The 16,932-nt window shown below is 49.9% G+C and overlaps 2 protein-coding genes across 13 annotated transcripts in view; one reads left to right on the top strand and one right to left on the bottom strand.

Moving 5' to 3' along the window:
• Positions 1-12,519, top strand: part of LOC102448373 (transient receptor potential cation channel subfamily V member 6-like) — a 98,520-nt gene extending 86,001 nt beyond the window's left edge. For 5 of the 6 annotated variants that reach the window (XM_075903092.2, XM_075903066.2, XM_075903108.2 and 2 more), the window contains 6 exons: positions 73-149; positions 303-468; positions 3,016-3,082; positions 4,967-5,235; positions 5,687-5,793; positions 10,639-12,519. In XM_075903092.2, the coding sequence (XP_075759207.1) occupies positions 73-149; positions 303-468; positions 3,016-3,082; positions 4,967-5,235; positions 5,687-5,793; positions 10,639-10,942 (990 nt within the window). In that variant the 3' untranslated portion in view covers positions 10,943-12,519. Of the gene's footprint in view, positions 1-72; positions 150-302; positions 469-3,015; positions 3,083-4,966; positions 5,236-5,640; positions 5,794-10,638 lie in introns of all 6 variants that reach the window. The other variant, XM_075903100.2, reaches the window with a different exon arrangement.
• Positions 12,520-12,533: 14 nt separating this feature from the next.
• Positions 12,534-16,932, bottom strand: part of EPHB6 (EPH receptor B6) — a 146,391-nt gene continuing 141,992 nt past the window's right edge. For 6 of the 7 annotated variants that reach the window (XM_006111846.5, XM_025186808.3, XM_006111847.5 and 3 more), the window contains 2 exons: positions 14,524-14,679; positions 12,534-13,747 (listed from right to left, as the gene is read on the bottom strand). In XM_006111846.5, the coding sequence (XP_006111908.3) occupies positions 13,639-13,747; positions 14,524-14,679 (265 nt within the window). In that variant the 3' untranslated portion in view covers positions 12,534-13,638. The remainder of the gene's footprint in view (positions 13,748-14,523; positions 14,680-16,932) is intronic. The other variant, XM_014575691.4, reaches the window with a different exon arrangement.

Raw genomic sequence — 16,932 nt, 5'->3', positions numbered from 1 at the left:
AGTATCACTCCATAATGTTTGGTGCATGTGTGAACTGACTGAGCCCTAATTTGAACAGTGTATTCTTTTTAGATTCCAGATATCTTCAGAGTTGGCATCACCAAGTACTTTGGACAAACCATCCTAGGAGGGCCATTCCACGTCATCATGTGAGGCTCCACCTCCCCTTATTTCACACAGAGTCCTTTCTGGTCAGGGTGGGGATAATTATAGAGACTTGGAAGAGACTTGAGAGTTTAGAGATGGGAATGGGAAGCTGAAATGTAATTCTGATCCTCTTAATTCTGCTTCGTCCTCTACAGCATCACCTATGCCTGTATGATCCTGGTGACCATGGTGATGCGTCTTACCAGCACCACTGGAGAGGTGGTCCCCATGTCCTTTGCCCTGGTGCTGGGCTGGTGCAACGTCATGTACTTCGCACGAGGCTTTCAGATGCTGGGACCCTTCACCATCATGATACAGAAGGTAAGGACAACCCCACCCACTGCATAACTGAGAGAGGGAGAGAGACTGTAATAAAAATATCAGAAAAGATGGATCTGAGAGTGGCAATTATCCAACCATGAGCATCCGCTTGTGCCCAGGGTCATCTCTTGGGCCTCCCAAGAGTTTCTGGCATGGGACAGAAATTACTGGAGCTGGACAAGAATCTCTTTGGCTTTATCTAGCAGGCTGTTTTAAAGGAAAGAGCATGTTACAACAGATAGCATATTTTTTATGCAGCAGGGTGTTGGGATGGAAGTGGTGGAGTGATGCTCTGAACTGACACTAGGAGGAATTTATGAAGGAAATCTTACTCCCAGTCTGAGGGGTCGTGTCTACACTACACCCCTCTGTCGGCAGAGGGATGTAAATGAAGCACTTTGAAAGCACAAATGAAGCGGGGATTTAATATCCCACGCTTCATTTGCATAATCATGTTCTGGTGCTATTTTGAACAAGTGACATTTCGAAACTGAAACCGCAATTTAGATGTGGTTTTTCCAACAATGGGGCAATCGTTCAAAAAATCGCCCCGTTGTTGAAAAAAACGTGTCTAAACTGTGGCTTCAGTTTAGAAATGGCACTTGTTCGAAACAGCACCATGACATGATTATGCAAATGAAGCATGGGATATGTAAATCCGCACTTAATTTGCACTCGCGAAGTGCTTCATTGACATCCAGCTACTGACAGAGGGGTATAGTGTAGACGTAATCAGGGTGTGCGCGGACCATCAGACACTAGTCAGACAAGAGAGAGGAGAATGAGGAGAAGCTTTAGGTGAATGGGTGCTTGAGGCTAGGGAATGGGAACAGAAATGGGAATGAGGTGGATGTTTTTAGTGGGTGAAAAGTGAAGTTCTTTTTCATGGACTGAGGGAGGCCACAGTCAGGGCAGGGAATGGTACAATGGACAGTAGTGTCACAGAAGTCACTAACGTGACTCAGAACAAGATTGGTCTCTCATCTCTTGTCATATTGGTGGAGCAGGCTGTAGCATCTAGTTCGATGGATGACACTGCTGGAAAAAATACCGAGACAAGCAATTTAGTACTATTAAAAATTACATGTGTCTGGCCAAGGGGACCAACAGTGCCTTTGACAAGGCAGGTGGGGAGGGGGAGGAGGCTGCTCAAGGCCCCCAGAAGGGTCAGAGCCTCAGGTAGAAGGGGCAGGACAGGGGGTTAGCCTCCCCCTCGCCAGCCCTTCAGGACCACCCAGAGCACACCGTCTGGGCCCAGGGCTCTAGGTGCCACCACCACCACAGTAGCAGTGGCCAGCAGCCACAGGCCATTTGAATTGCTGGGCCTTGGGACAGTTGTCCCCTTTGCCCACCTCCCTGTTGGTGGGCCTGTATCTGCCTAAGATTACCCAGCCGCAGCAATACTACTGTAGGCACAGCTATCAGTCCTTGTATGTCAGCTGAATGGCAGCTGGGCAACCAAGAGGAAATCCCCAATTTCAGTGTCTGATGGTTGATCAAGTATACGATGGAGGTGTCCTGACTTTTCTCTGAAATACCAAATACCAGCCATTCTGTAGCCTGTTTACTACAGTAGTAGGTGAACTAAAACATGTAGCTCAAATTCCCATCCATAAAAGCGCAGCATATTTTCACAACGTATTTTCTGAGGGAAGATCGATTAAGTACATTTTCCAAGCTCTCACAGCAACTCTATTGGGATTAGACATCAGGTCTGTTGACTTCCAGTGCCTGCTATGGCCACTGGAGCAGACTAACCGGAACAGTTATCTGAGCCAATATGACATGAGATACAAGACTGGATGGACCATAGCTCTGATTTGCTATTGTGTGTGGTGAGAGACAAGTTTACATGGACCCAGAAGTGAAAGTAAGCCCTGATACGCAGCTCTGGCAAGAGCTAGCTGAGCTGTGGTAAAAGCCAGCAGGAAGCTACTGAAAGAGCTCGCAGAGACCTGGGTTGCAATAGGACAGTACCTCTAAGAAACTGTAAGTTACCTTCACTGCTGCATGGACCAGTTAGACAACAAAGCTTCAGGCTACAGCTAGACTGCAGGCTTCTTTCGGAAGAAGGTTTTTCTGAAGAGATCTCCCAGAAAAACTTCTTCCAAAAGAGAGCATCTACACAGCTAAAGCCCAACAAAAAAGCGATCTGCTTTTTTGAAGGCTAGCAGATAGCGTCCATTCAGTGTGAACGCTATCTCGCATTTCAGTGTGATTACTGTGGATGGAGAGGCCACCAGGGTACCTGTGCTTTTTTCTGGAGGACTCTTCTTTCAAAAAAAAAAAAAAAACTCTCTTTTGTATCCACACACGCCTTTTTCCGAAAACGCTTTTTTGGAAAAAGGCTTCTTCCTCGCAGAGTGAGGTTTACTGCTGCTGGAAAAACCCCTCTGTTCTTTTGACTTTCTGTTAAAATAACACAATAGCAGTGTGGATGTAAGTATTGTTTTCTGGAAAAACTCTGCAGTGTAGATACACCATCAGCTATAGGGCTGTCTTTGTGACAGCAGGGTCTCATGGCAGCTGGTTTTGTTTTGTCTGCAGATGATATTTGGAGATCTTATGCGCTTTTGCTGGCTCATGGCAGTGGTGATACTTGGCTTTGCATCAGGTGGGTATGATGCTGTACACAGTATCTATGGGTGCCATAAGACCAGTTAAAAGGCAGCAGGGGCTCAATGGATACCCGCCCAGGCACCATGTCTTGCACATCCATTCCCAGAATATTAGGGTTTTATGGAACAGCTCTTTGGAAAGGAGGCATTCAGCTCTCTAGCTCCTTCATAGCTTATTTTAGAACACATCACACTCCCAGCCTTCCCTGTGCTATGTTTCCTCCACACGGCTGGACTTGAATTGCCAGTTCCATTTTCCCTCTTTTCCCTTCCCTTTCCTCTTGGCCCTTGATATTCACAATTCAAGTCTCCTCCTCCTCCTGCCTTTTTCTCTCTTCCTAACAAATTGTCCCAATTGACCTTTCTCTCAGTATCACCTCTCATTCGCAGATTGACACAGCTGCCTATGAAGTTATTGATTAAGCTGTTTGGGGACCTCAGCAGCCTGGGGAATAGGTGGGGGGAAATACTGGGGACTGCTAGGCACTTCTGAAGAAATACCAATACCCCATGGAGAGGAGGAGCCCACCTTCCTACTGCAAATGGGTTGGGGTAGAACTTCGTTAGTCACTCTTCCTCCAGAATTTCCAGTGTTGTGTGAGCAATGCAGTGTGCTCTTGCTCCAACTAGCATATGGTTGGGGATGGAGGAGGGGAGGGGCGAGACCTCTAGCTGCCCCCTCTGCAGTTTGGCAAGGGGACACAGCTCCATCAGCCAACCTTGGCCTATAGAGGCCTCTCCATCCTGCAGCAGGTCCAGGAAGGCAGACTTTGGCAGCTGTCTGCAGCCTAAGCTACCCTCTCTGGCCTGCAGCCTGTTCGCAGTGTACCGGGGGAAGCTTTGGAGGATGGCCCTGGACTCCAACAGCCATCCCTGGCCTGCTGCTAGTCTGGGGAAGAGTGAGGCCTCCTGCTGCCCCCCTCCAGCCTGCAGCAGGACAGGGTTGGTGTCAAGGCTTCCAGTGGCCTGCTCCCGGTATGCAGCTGTCCCTCTCCCCACTCTGCAGCTTGTCCCGGGACAGGGACAATCTCTGGTGCCCCTCCCTATCCTGCACCTGGTCCCTGGGTTGGAACAAGTCTTCAGAGTCCTGGCCTAGCCTCCAATTGCCTGTCCTACAGCTTACAGCTGGTCCAGGGATGGCAAAGCCTTAAGCTGCTCCCTCCTGGCCCTGCAGCTGGTATTGGAGGGCTGAGAGCTCCAGAACCCCTTCCTGGCCTGCAGCTGGTCTGGATGGGGGGAAAGGCCTCCTGTGCCCCCCCCTCCACTCTGTAGCTGGTCTGGGGCATGCTTTCTGGCCCCTAGGGTGATTCTGGGGGATCCAAGGCAGAGAGGTTGGTGGGCAACATAGTTGGGGGGCCAGGGCTGGACTCCGCGCAATCTGACACTCTTTGGGGAAGGGGAGCCACTTGTTCTGGTGGCTGGTCATGTGGAGTTCTATTCTCAGCTGGCCAGTCTCCTGCTGGTTCAGCTGCTCCCTGTGGGCTCTCTTTAATATAGTATCCCCCATGCTCACTGCCCCCAGTGGTCATTCTGCAGTACCACATCCCTCCTCTCTGCCCTATGCCTTTCCATGTTCTAGAAAACATTCTCATTCGGGGCACTTCTCATTTCCTGGCACAACCAAACCCTGCCCTGGCTTTAAGTTACAATAAGAAGAAGCTGCCTACTACATTTGGTGGCCGTAGCTCTTTCAGTTTAGAAAGAGTTCTTGAATAAATGGACTCTCAGACAGACTCACATATAGAGGGACTCACAATCTCTCTGATATATGTATAGAGAGAGGTATTGTTGTTTCAGGTGATGGCAGAATGGTGAAGGGCAGAGCAGTGAAAGCACAGAGGCTTCTTCTCTTATTTTCTCTCTCTTTCTCTCTACACTAGCATTTTACGTCATCTTCCAGACTGAAAACCCTGATGAACTGGGCCACTTCTATAACTACCCCATGGCTCTCTTCAGCACTTTCGAACTCTTCCTCACCATCATTGATGGGCCTGCCAATTACGAAGTGGACCTGCCCTTCATGTATGGCATCACCTACTCCGCCTTTGCCGTCATCGCCACCCTGCTCATGCTCAACCTGCTCATTGCCATGATGGGCGACACTCACTGGCGCGTGGCCCATGAGCGGGACGAGCTTTGGAGAGCGCAGGTGAGGGAGCTGCCCAGCCACATGCGAAGGGGCCTCACTGGATGGACTCACTCTGAAATTAGGAGACGGCTTGGTCAGGGGCTCCCATTGTAGCATGTGTGTAGTCCCTGACTGATGGCCACAGAGCCTGAATTTCTTCTCACCTTGAGGAGACTTGTGGGTTCGTTTAGTGCAGGGAGAGTTGAGCTCTTGGCAGTGGAAGGCATGTATGTGTTTGGGGGAGCGCCAAAAATGAAATACCATGGAAAAGGGTTTTATTTCAGTCCAGGAAGTCCAGATGAATGAGAGCTGCCAGCCCCATAGCATAGGAGTGAGGTATTTCATTCCTGTCTGTGAGAAGTATAGATTCCATCTATGCCCCCCTTGATTTTCTACTGCTGGTTCTACCCACTTCTCTGTACCCAGGTCTCTGTACCTCTTGTCTTGTCAACACCTTTTCTGTGTTTTGAAGATTGTTGCCACTACTGTCATGCTGGAACGGAAACTCCCACAATGCCTCTGGCCTCGCTCTGGGATCTGTGGGAAGGAGTATGGCTTGGGGGACAGCTGGTACCTCAGGTGAGTTCTAATGGTCTTGCTCACATGTTGACTAAATCTGGTAGATTTTATTGTGTAAACCTGTCAGAGAAGAAGATGATGTTGCTCCACTTTGTTCTGACAGAGCAGTCCCCTATCAAAGGGAGCCATTTCATGTGGAAATGGGCTGGGCTCTGCAACCTGAGAATGAGCAAGACTCATGGAACAATTATAGGAATTGGAGATGGAAACGGTCTATAGACTCACACCTAGTCTAGCTTCCATCCACCCAGTGCAGTCTGTCTTCTATTGATGAGTAGTCCAGCTTATAAATGACTCAAGTAATAAAAGTTTAGAGGTGGAAACAACAGGGGTGATGATGTGGCTGATGTCTGCTAGAGGCCACTGGATCAGGTGGATGAGGTAGATGAGGCTTTCTTCAGACAACTGAGAAAAGCTTCCAGATCACAGGCCCTGGTTCTCATGAGGAACTTTAATCACCCAGGGTATGTCTACACTTGCAGCCTATTTCGGAATAGGGCTGCAAATGTAGGCATTTGGAATTGCAAATCAAGCCCAGGATTTAAATATCCTGAGCCTGATTTGCATCGTCCCAGCCGGGTGCCATTTTTTGAAATTTACAAGCCCGGAATAACTGCCCGCGTCTACATGCGGCGGTGAAACAGGCATTCGAAATAAAACCCTATTTCGAACTCCCTGTTAAACATCATTGCAGGTTTAACAGGGGATTTGATACCAACTTTTAACTTCCTGAAGGGAAGCTTCAAAGAGGATGGAGAGAGGCTGTTCTCAGTAGTGACAGATGGCAGAACAAGGAGCAATGGTCTCAAGTTACAGTGGGGAAGGTCCAGGTTGGATATTAGGAAAAACTATTTCACTAGGAGGGTGGTGAAGTACGGGGATGGATTACCCACGGAGGTGCTGGAATCTCCATCCCTAGAGGTTTTTAAGTTTCGGCTTGACAAAATCCTGGCTGGGTTGATTTAGTTGGGATTGGTCCTGCTTTGGGCAGAGGGCTGGACTCAATGACCTCCTGAGGGCTCTTCCAGCCCAAGGAATGTCCACATTGCAATTGTGATCTTCCACAAGATGACTGAAAGAACAGAGGGGTTTTTCCAGCACAGGTAATCCTCATTCTATGAGAGAGAAGCCTTTTTGCGAAAGAGCTCTCCTTATCCAGGTCATTAATAAAAATGTTGAACAAAATCATCCCTAGAACCCATCCTTGGGGCACTCCGCTTGAAACCGACCGCCAACCAGACATCGAGCCATTGATCACTACCCTTTGAGCCTGACAATCTAGCAGCTTTCTATCCACCTTACAGTCCATTTAGCCAATCCAAACCTCTTTATCTTTCTAGCAAGAATACTATGGAACAAAAAAATTAATTTGACATTGAGAGCCTTTGTTTCTGGTGGGATAGAAAAAGCCGAGGTTGACTCTCAGGGCCAGATTTTTCAATATATTTAGGGGCCTTAAGATTCAGGTACGGTATTCAAAAAAGCTTAGGTGCCCAATACTGAAAAATTATGCATTTGAAAATCCTATTAAGTTGTTGCTTGCATCTTTAGGCCCCCAGAGATTTTGACAAAGCTGGCCATTAGATTCAGCCAAGTTAGTCTGTAACTGGAAAAACTTAAACTATGAATAGTTGTGCAGCACCTTTAAGACTAACAAAACCTGTAGATGATGTCATGAGCTTTTGTGGGTGCAACCCACCTCTTCAGATGTTGTTGTACCCATGAAACCTTATGACACCATCTACATGTTTTTGTCTTTAAGGTGCTTCTAGACTATTCGTTGTTTTTTAAGTTTATCCCTTTATTTGTACACTTGAGTGCATTTGATCAGGAGTCATAGAGGCCCATGTTTCGGAACAGAACTGCTCTTAGGAGGAATAGCCATTTGTCATTCTAGATGCTGACATTAGGCTCACTCCAAACTGTGCTGCACAAGTTCCAAACAAACTATAGGGTCTGCCAGGTTAGGAGCAGTATCTGCAGTTAGGTTTGTTAAATAAAAGCTCACCCTGGGCACTCATCTTCATTTCTTCAAGAGTCAGGAAGAATTTCCCCTCCTAGTATTGTACAGCTCTGTCAGGAGCGCCTTGGGATGTGATCCAGCATTAGCCACAGAGAGAAGTGAGCCACTGGGCTTTTCCAGCACACTTAGGTCTAGTAGCTTTCTTTTTGCACTGCATACACCAGAGCACAAGGGGGAGTAATTTCTCCCTGCTGTCCAAGAGCAGCAGGGGCATGACCCAAATAAATGAGCACAGAGATTTCACATCAGCTTCATGCAGCAATTAAAACAACACTAAAGCAGAACAGCTTCATGTTCAGAGCACAGTGACCCCCCTGTGCGCCGGAGCATAGTGTGAAACTGGGGGGAAGGTGCTGGGCTGGAAGAGGGCAGTGAGAAGGGCAGGAGTCCTAGTCAGGACAGCAGAAGAGGGTGAGGAGTTGGGGGGCAGCAGGCACCAGGGGAGCTGATGGAGCAAGGGGAGACAGGGCAGCAGAGGGAAAAGGTAGAGATTTATAAGATATTTATTAATAACTTGGGTGCCACAGTGGCACATCCAAACAAGCCACATGAATTCAGTACTGGTGCACAACACAAAATTCATTCTGCTCATGGGAGGAAACTCTTAGAGGGAACACTCCCCGCCTCCCCCCCCCCCCCCAGCCTCTCCGCCCCCGAGTTAATATCACACACATTGGGTTAGTGCAATTGCAGGATAGTTGCATAAGGGGGGGTTTGGTGGGGGCCAAACTAATCCCTATTGGTAGGAGGATGGTGGGAAAAGTCCTTAGAGGGGTCACGTGACCCCTCTTACTTCTGGTCATGTGTCCATCTTGCCCCAAGAGTGTTACCTCCAGAGGTGTGGTTAATGGAGGTCAGGGGTATGGCTAATTGGGGTCAAAGAGTACATTTAAAAAAAAATCTTTGATGTGAAAAAGTGGGCCATTCTCAACCCATTTCCCGGGCCTACTTTGATTGCCAGTCTGCCCCTGGGCATGAGGATTTGAGGTAGATCCTGGACTGACTTAAATTCAAAAAGTGATCTTTAAAAAGGTTGGAGACCATTGCTCTAGGCAGACACTAACTAGATTGGCCTCCAGCCCTAATGCAGTGCTCCCACCGTACATTGGCACTATATTATCAAATGAAAAAATCAAGGCTGCCCTGAGGCTGCAGGCCAGGGCATTTGCCCTGTGCCACAGCCGCTGGCACAAAGCCCGGGGCCTGCCTCTGGGATGCTCGGCACACGCGCGGGTCGGTCACGGCTGCTGGCGCACAGCCCAGGGCCCGCCCCCCGGTGTGCACGGCGCACGCGCTGACCAGTCCGGCCCAGCCAGCGCTGCTGGTGCATGTGCCGGGCTGTGCAGGGCCCCGCAGCCGTGAGGGCAAGTGCGCTGCTGTTTGGCGCCGCGGGGCCGGCACTGCGGGAGCCGGGCACGTGCCCCTTACAGCTGCCATCAGGCGCCCCCCGTGGGTTGGCGCCCTGGGCAGCTCCCTGGCTCGCCCATGTCTCCGTCCGGCCTTGCACCTGGGGTTGTAAGAGAGAGACCAATGTCTGCCACTGCTCAGATTGTCACTGCCTTCCTTCCCCTTTAGGAGTAGATACAAAAGCCTAGTAGTGTCCATGGCTCTTTGCCTTGGAACGCTTGTGGGCAGGGCCTTGCCCTAGAGCAGTGGTCCTCAACCTTTCAAGGTTGCCGGGCGCCAGGGGGCGGGGCCGTTCGCCCACCGGGCGCCAGGGGGCGGCCCCCCCCCATAGCCGCATGCCCGGGGGCGGCCCCCCCTCCCCCCATAGCTGCATGCCCGGGGCCGGCGCTCCCCCCGCCATGCGCCCGGTGCCAGGCCAGCCCCGAGCACCTGGCGGGCGCATGGAAATGCCCCCGCAGGCGCCATGGCGCCCGCGGGCACCGTGTTGGGGACCACGGCCCTAGAGGTAAACAAACCTTTGCTTGGGTGAGGCCGTGAGTGCTTACTGACTCAATATCTGCATTGGGGAGGCCAGGGGCACTTGCTGCCTACCCTGCTTTTTGGCAGCAGGATCCAGGAATTGTTAAACAGGCACCGTACCCTCACACAAGAACCTCCGCTGCAGGCGTAAGGAACCCAAGCACGGATAATTATGCAATAGCCCTTAGGGGAATTTCCTTCCTTGAGCCAGCCTGCTGGAATTTGCCTTGGTTTGCAAAGCAGCAGGATTTTATAACCCTTGTGGTATTTTATCCTTGCTAATGGAACTGCGGCTGTTTTCATTACTCACAGAAATGCCAAATGCTTCCCAAATCCTTCTAAAGTCTTTCGTCAATGAAACTTTGTGCAAATGAGTTCCACAGGTGTGAGAAGTGTTGGGTTCGAAAAGCCCCAGAGAGAGGGAAGTCAGGCAATAATTTGCTTTCCAGACCACTCTTGCAGTTGCTGCTACTGCAGGGGAGGCAGAGCATGGCCAGTGCCTACTGCTGGGTGAGAGGTCATCGTGGAACATGAGTGGCAGAGCAGCTCTCCACCTGACTGTTCCCAGTGGCTCAAGTCTCTGACATGCTGTAGAGTAGCTCTTCTGGAGAAAGGGGCAATTGCATTGGAGGGAGAGGACTAGCTGCTGCAGCTTTGTCTGGAAATGGGTGACAGGGGAGGGATCACATGAGGATTATCTGTTGTGTTCCCTCCCTCTGGGGCATCTGGCATTGGCCACTGTCAGCAGACAGGATACTGGGTTAGATGGACCTTTGGTCTGACCCAGTATGGCTGTGCTTATGTTGTTAGCTTCTGCTTTGGCTTGGGGACTGAAGAATGTCAGAGAGGTATTCTAGCACACTGGCCTGACTGCCTTTTTCTCATCTTGCCCACAGGGTGGAAAGCCGATGCGAAGGCAGGCAGCATAAGATGCACCGCTACATGGAAGTACTTAAATCCCAGAACACAGAAGACTTTGACAAGTACTCACAGAACAAACAGGAGCTGGAAGACAAGGACATGGTGGCTCCATACAGGAAGAAGACCCCTTGCAGCACTCCAGCTGTGTCGCCAAGCTTGTCCCGGAGGAGTTCCAACCGAGGCTGGGAGATCCTGAGGCACAGCACCATAGGCCAGCTGCGGCACCCTGCCAATCTTGCCATGGAGGAGGAGGAGGCGGAAGAGGTCTACCATGTCTGAGTGTCCGCTCTTTACAGTGAGCGATCCCTCTCTCGTGTTGTGGCAAAGGCCACATTCTGGCATGGACATCTTGCAATAGTAAATGTCCTATCGCCTGCAATTCCCTGTGGCTCACTCCACAGCAGCTCTTTGTTGGGCTTAATGGAGTGCCCAGTGTGTGAGAGGAGGTGAGAGTGGTCCCCTATCACATGAATGTAAACACACATAAGGAAAAAAATTCCTCTTGCACGATAGTGCATGTTCCCACCAGTCTGGTGGAGGCCGTTGGGATTTGAACTGGATCACTAACTTCTTCCCCATCAACCCAGAGCATTCAAGAGGGAAAATGTCTGATGTGCTGCACATATGGTGGCACTGCTAAAATGTATATTCTAGTGCAAATGTGCACCCGTGTCCTGCAGAGGCAGCGTGTCAGACGAGTCTACTGCCATGGCAGCAGTAGAAACTGAAGAACATCTCCTTATGGTGATGCTTGTGTTTTTGGCACTGAAGGTTCATTCTCGGAGGGTGTAGACTTGACTGGCAAGCTTAGTGTGTGTAAACCTGGTTTGTGTTGTCGTTTGGATTCTCAGCGACCCTTTGAGAGCAACACAGGGATTTTCTAGGCATGGACTTGCTAACTGGTTACAATGCTGATGCTTTTTTATCCTCACTGTCTTTGAGCTGGGGAAGAGGGGTGGAGGCAAGAAATTCACAGGAGCACAAAGAGCCCCTGGATTATTTTATTTAGTTCTATTTACATTTGAATCAGGGCTTTTCTCTCCCACCCTCTCGAAGATAAATTAATATTTTACTACTTCTGTGCATGGAAGGTCTGAACTGTGAATTTTACTTGAAGTAATGTAGCCCTCTCCCTGTAAAAGAATTCTCCCACAGCTTATTTCTGAGTACAACTCTGAGTCTGTTGCTTACCTTTAAAGAAATGGCTCCTGTCCCACTCTCAGCCATGCAGGGTTAATATCTGCAACAGCACTGCCTTTCACACCCCGCCCCCAGGCCTGAGAGTTGGGGAGTGGTTTGCTATGGACTGGTAGGCTATGCTGCAGAGGGGTATGGGTGAGTCAGGACATCTCATCCTGCAGAAGCACCAGAGAAAACTTGTTAGTGCAAGGCCCTTGAGGCGTTCTGCCCACTTGTGCCCCAGGGCTTTTCTAAAGCCCAGAAATCTGAGCTCAGCTTCACCCTAACATAGATCTACACAGGGGCATACACCTACCTTCTCTTTGCTCCCCTTACCCAGGATGAAGATGTGCCAGTGGGCAGGTATTTAGCTATCAGCAGGGGACACAAACCTGTCTCCTCTAGACTTCATCATGCTGAAGTGACTGTTTTCCTTTCAAATAAAGCACTTTATGGTGAGTCCCAAAGTATGTGTTCCCTGGGAGCTCTCCATCCTGTTTAAAGATTAGAGCTGTGATTGGTTGGGACTGTTTACTCCTCTGGTTGTGGGCCATGACTGATTGATCTCAGTTGGTCCCTTCATGATGGTGGTTTATGAATGGTGCTATAGATGGATGTAGATCCATGGTGATCAAGTGACCTGCTTGGAGTTCCATTTCCACCCAATAAAATCCTCTGCACAAGCCTCGTCTCTGGTCTGTATTTATTTCATTTGCTCCTTTGCTTCTGGGGAACAGATGGAGTCAGCAAAGGAAGAACCTTTGCTCAAGAGCTAAGAGCGCAAGGTCACTGTCACCTTCCCCAATGCCCGCAATGGGGTGGGAAGGAAATCAGAAGCCCCTGCTCCTCTGGGATGTTAACTGGTATGGAGCCAGAGCCCAGGTCTCTCCTTCCCAACAGGGTCTGGGATGGAACCAGAACCATCTGTCAGCAGCAACCAGAAAGCTCTGCTCCCCTCCCTTCCTTTCTGATCCCTAGGACCAGAATTCTCTGCTCCTCTCAAGGATGGCAAGAGCACAAGAGGGTGGATTCAGGAATCTCTGCTCAGCCACCCACTCCCAACTCGGGAAATGGAGCAGTGGGGATCCAAGAATTGGCTGTGTCCCTTCCCAGCACCAAGCAGAAGGGGATCTGTTCCCCTCCTGCCCCTGTGACCCTGGTGCAGACTCAAGGACCCACGGTTTCTGCCTGCCACCAAGTGGTGTGCAGCTCTGAGCTCAGTTACCCTCCCTTGCAGCTCTGCCTTGGAACAGGACAGCACAGCAGTAACCGGGTCACTCACCCCATCTCCTGTCACACGTGTCCCCCACCAAGCTGGGAATGGCAGGTGGCAGGCCTGCCCCAAACCCATAGAACTGAGAAAGAACCTCACACACCTTAGCTCCTTTTTTTTTCTTTAGAAAAAAAGGAACATTTCCACTGCCTTTATTTTGCCTGGTTCAGGGTGAAAAATGTCTGTGTGGCTTTGATGGACTCCCAGTGACAGCTCTGTAATGTTTTTGATCTCATCTGCAGGCAGAGAAGAGGCAGCAAGCGTGTTTGATCTGTCCAAACTATCTTCCAGCTCCTCCCCACGTTACAGCAGGTCTCTCTCCCCCCAATCTTTCCCCAGTGTACAAGTTCTGTAGTGTTGCAGTCAAGTTACTGCAAGGGTTTGGTTTGGTGCCATAGGGCATTTAATGCCCTCCCTCTTGCTGCATAAAGTCTCCAGGGATTGCCTCGCTTGCTCCCATTGAGAGTGAAAATCCCTCTGAACTTCCTTCCTGGAGTTTAGAAGTGGAGGAATAGTCTGCACCTCAGACTTCTACTGGCTCAAGCTGGTTCAGGTGAACTCGCATGAGCTGGATGCTGTTGAGAATCTTTTTCTGGTGGCCAACCAGGGTGATCCCAATTCGCTGGATGTCTCTGTGAGTGAAAGAGGGCACAGTAAACACGGGACTTCTGCTCTCAACTGGCCCAACCCACCTTCTCTCTGTTACTTCCCTTTTTCAGGCCCTGTCTTCACTGTCACCCAGTTTCAACCCAACTTGTGGCATGGTTGGCTGTAAACATGGTTTATACCACAGCTAACATGATTAGTACCAATGGTGCTGTCACAGGCCTAGCTGTCTCTCCATATCCCAAGCAGCAGTGTTTCCCTTTGAAGACAGACCTTCTCTGCTCCCAACTATGCCTGTGTGACTGGTCTGGCTAATCCTCTTCCTCCCCCACCCTCAGTGTGGAAGGACACCACAAAGCGTACCTCCCCATGTGCTGCTGCTGTTTCTCTGTGTGCATGCCCTCCTGAGGCCTCCTCTCCTTCTGGAGGACCAGGGAAGAGTAGCCCATGCTTTCCCACAATGCACTGATGCAGGGGTGTAGCTGCAAATGCACAAACATGCTCCACACACACTAATGATGTGTGGACAAAACTCCATTGTGTGCATTTTGTGTGTTGGGGGGGGGGGGGAGGAATCAGAGCTGGTTACAAACACCAGTTGTACGTCAAGTGTAGAAAGGGCATAACGGAAACACCCTGTTGACAATTGTCTTGCTCTGAACTGCCCTTCCATTACATCTGTGTGTATCCTCTATATATTCCCTATTCCTTATCTCCTGGCTCCTCTTCCACTCTGGAAGTCTTTCCTTTGGTGGAAACCCTCAGCTCCCAGCATCCTCTGCTCCATCCCCATGTTACTTACTCCAGAGTCATACGGGAGATGACATCAAAGGTGGTCAGTCCAGCCTGGTCAAAGTTCTCCTTGTAGCGACCCATCTTGATGGCATCCAGCCATTCGTGGGCATTGGTGAGTGAGGGGAAGTCCGGGGGTGAGTTGCTCAGCAGGGGCTGGGATGGTCTGCAAAGGAAGAAAGAAGGTAAGTGCTGTAAGTTCATACTATGATGCACTAGACTGGGGGAAAACGAGGAATCCTGTGGCACCTTAAAGATTTATTTGGGCATAAGCTTTTGTGGGCTGAGCCCCCTGTTATCCCTATATCTACACAGACCATACGGCTCGGATTTTCTGGGACAGTTTTGATTTTAAATATTCTGTCCCACTGTCCCCATAAACCATCAAAATGTCCCAGAAATTCCAATATTTCGGCAAATATTTTGTGGTGTAGGGGCAAGAAAGCCCCCAGGCTCCCTGCCAAATCTGGCTTGTGGGGAAGAAGTGACTGGGCACACTGGCTCACCCCCTGCCCCGGATGGGGAAACAGCAGCACAGGGATGTGCTTCCTGGAGGCTTTTCCTTTTGCTCTGGAATTTGTCCAATAGGAGCAGCAAGGGTGGGGCTTAGGACACAGTGTTGGGAGCTGCACAAAAGAAAGTAAGTGGCCCCCTTCCTCTCAGGCCCAGACCCTACAGCCCCAGCCCCCACTCACCGCCCTGCTGAGACCCTGCACGCCTAGCCCCCTCACTCATCGCACCCCCAACCCCTTCACTCACTGCCCTGCCGAGACCCCGCACCCACCCAGTGGTGCAATTCAAATCCATTTCTTAGCAGTAGGGGACCCTGTTAAGAGGGGACCAATGACTCTCTGCATGACTCCTCCTCGCTCCCCAGCCCTGTCCTGCTGTATAGAGAGGCAGCTCCAGTGAAGGGTAGGGATGGGGGTTCCGCTCCTCTTCTCACTGCAGTTCTCAGGAGAGCCCTGACCTGCAGGCTCTCCTCGGACCTGCAGCAGGGAAAGGAGCAGAATGCTGACAGCTCCTCTCTGGTGCAACTGTATTGCCCTAGCCCCCTTGCTGTAGACAGAGATGAAGTTCCAGGGAAGGGCAGGGGGCAGGGGTGTGAGCTGTACAGCTGCACCAGAGAGGAGGTGCAGGGCAGCTGACTCCTTGTGTGTTTTGCCAGTACACTGTACGGGTTATAAATATCTTGCTGGGACAGCACACTGGCTTACTTGCTCTGATGCCCCCACATATACCAACCACAAGGACACTCAGGAGAAAACTGAACACTCCACCAGTGGAGACTGGCTTAGGTTTCAAGGGTAAAAGCTGATAGCACCGTAACTAGGTATATTTGCACCTGGGGCAAAATATTAATTATGCTCCCCTCTCCTTAGGCTAGCACGTGTCATGCTCTCTACTTTTGCAGCTTATTATTTTTACTTATTGCATCTTTGCACCCGTGTCATAACCATGAGGGCTGACCAGCAACTTGGTGACTAAAGACTTAACTATGTCTCCTGTCCCTAGCCAGGTATCTGGTCAGCCAATAAATAATCCAGCCAATATCTGGATTTCAAACTGGGGACAGAGGCAGAGCAGTTTCTTCCAAGCAACAGGGAGATGGGAAGGCCTGTCTCCTCACAATGTGTAAGTAGGGCAAAGTTTAGCTAGTCTGTCAGCTTTTATTTGCTTTCTAGTTTGGGAATGTGTCTGTGCTATTATAAGTGTTTTTTCTCTCTTTTGTAACTAAGTTTTGAGCCCATGGCGGGGGAGGGGGTCCCCCATGAGTACAATAATCGGTGGCTCTTTTTCATCTAGTCACTATGCTTGCAACTATGGTTTTGTTTTTATAGTAAAAGTTTTTCTTTTTCTAATTAACCTGGTATTGGGTCATTTTGGTGTCCTAGTTTTACCTGTAAGGTCTGGCCATCTGGCTGGCTATGGAGTCAGCTACCACAGACTGCAACTTGTTTTTCCCTTTTTTTTTTTTTTCAGGCTCTTTGGGGAAAAGAGCTTGAGGTATCCCTGAGGTTTTAGGGAGGAGGTTTCCCAAGTGATCACTGCCCTGGTTTTCTTGGAGTATTTGGGTGGTGGCAGCAGATATTCCCCAAAATCTGGGTATTAGGCTTTTGGGGGGAAGTTTTTGTACCAAAGCCTTTAGAGACCAGGTTTTGGGGTGTTTTTGCAGGCCCCTACTTCCACATTTGTTGTACCAGAGTGGGAAGCAGCCTTGACAATCCCTGAGCAAATTATGATGCATCCAGGGTGAGCACCCTGTTTGCCCAGCCCTTGTTACAACCCTGAAAGCTATAAACTTCAAACTGCACCATATAATGGAGTGAGAAAATTTGCTTAATCTAGTTGTTACCCAGTCTAATAGGGTTGAAAGTTCAACCCGGGACTTCAACTCACATATGACCAACACCAACTA

Source organism: Pelodiscus sinensis, chromosome 1 (assembly GCF_052426305.1).
Source record: "Pelodiscus sinensis isolate ZL-2025 chromosome 1, ASM5242630v1, whole genome shotgun sequence".
NCBI lineage: Eukaryota > Metazoa > Chordata > Testudines > Trionychidae > Pelodiscus > Pelodiscus sinensis.
The sequence above is the reverse complement of the archived record's forward strand: the minus strand, read 5'-3'. Positions and strand labels throughout refer to the sequence as shown.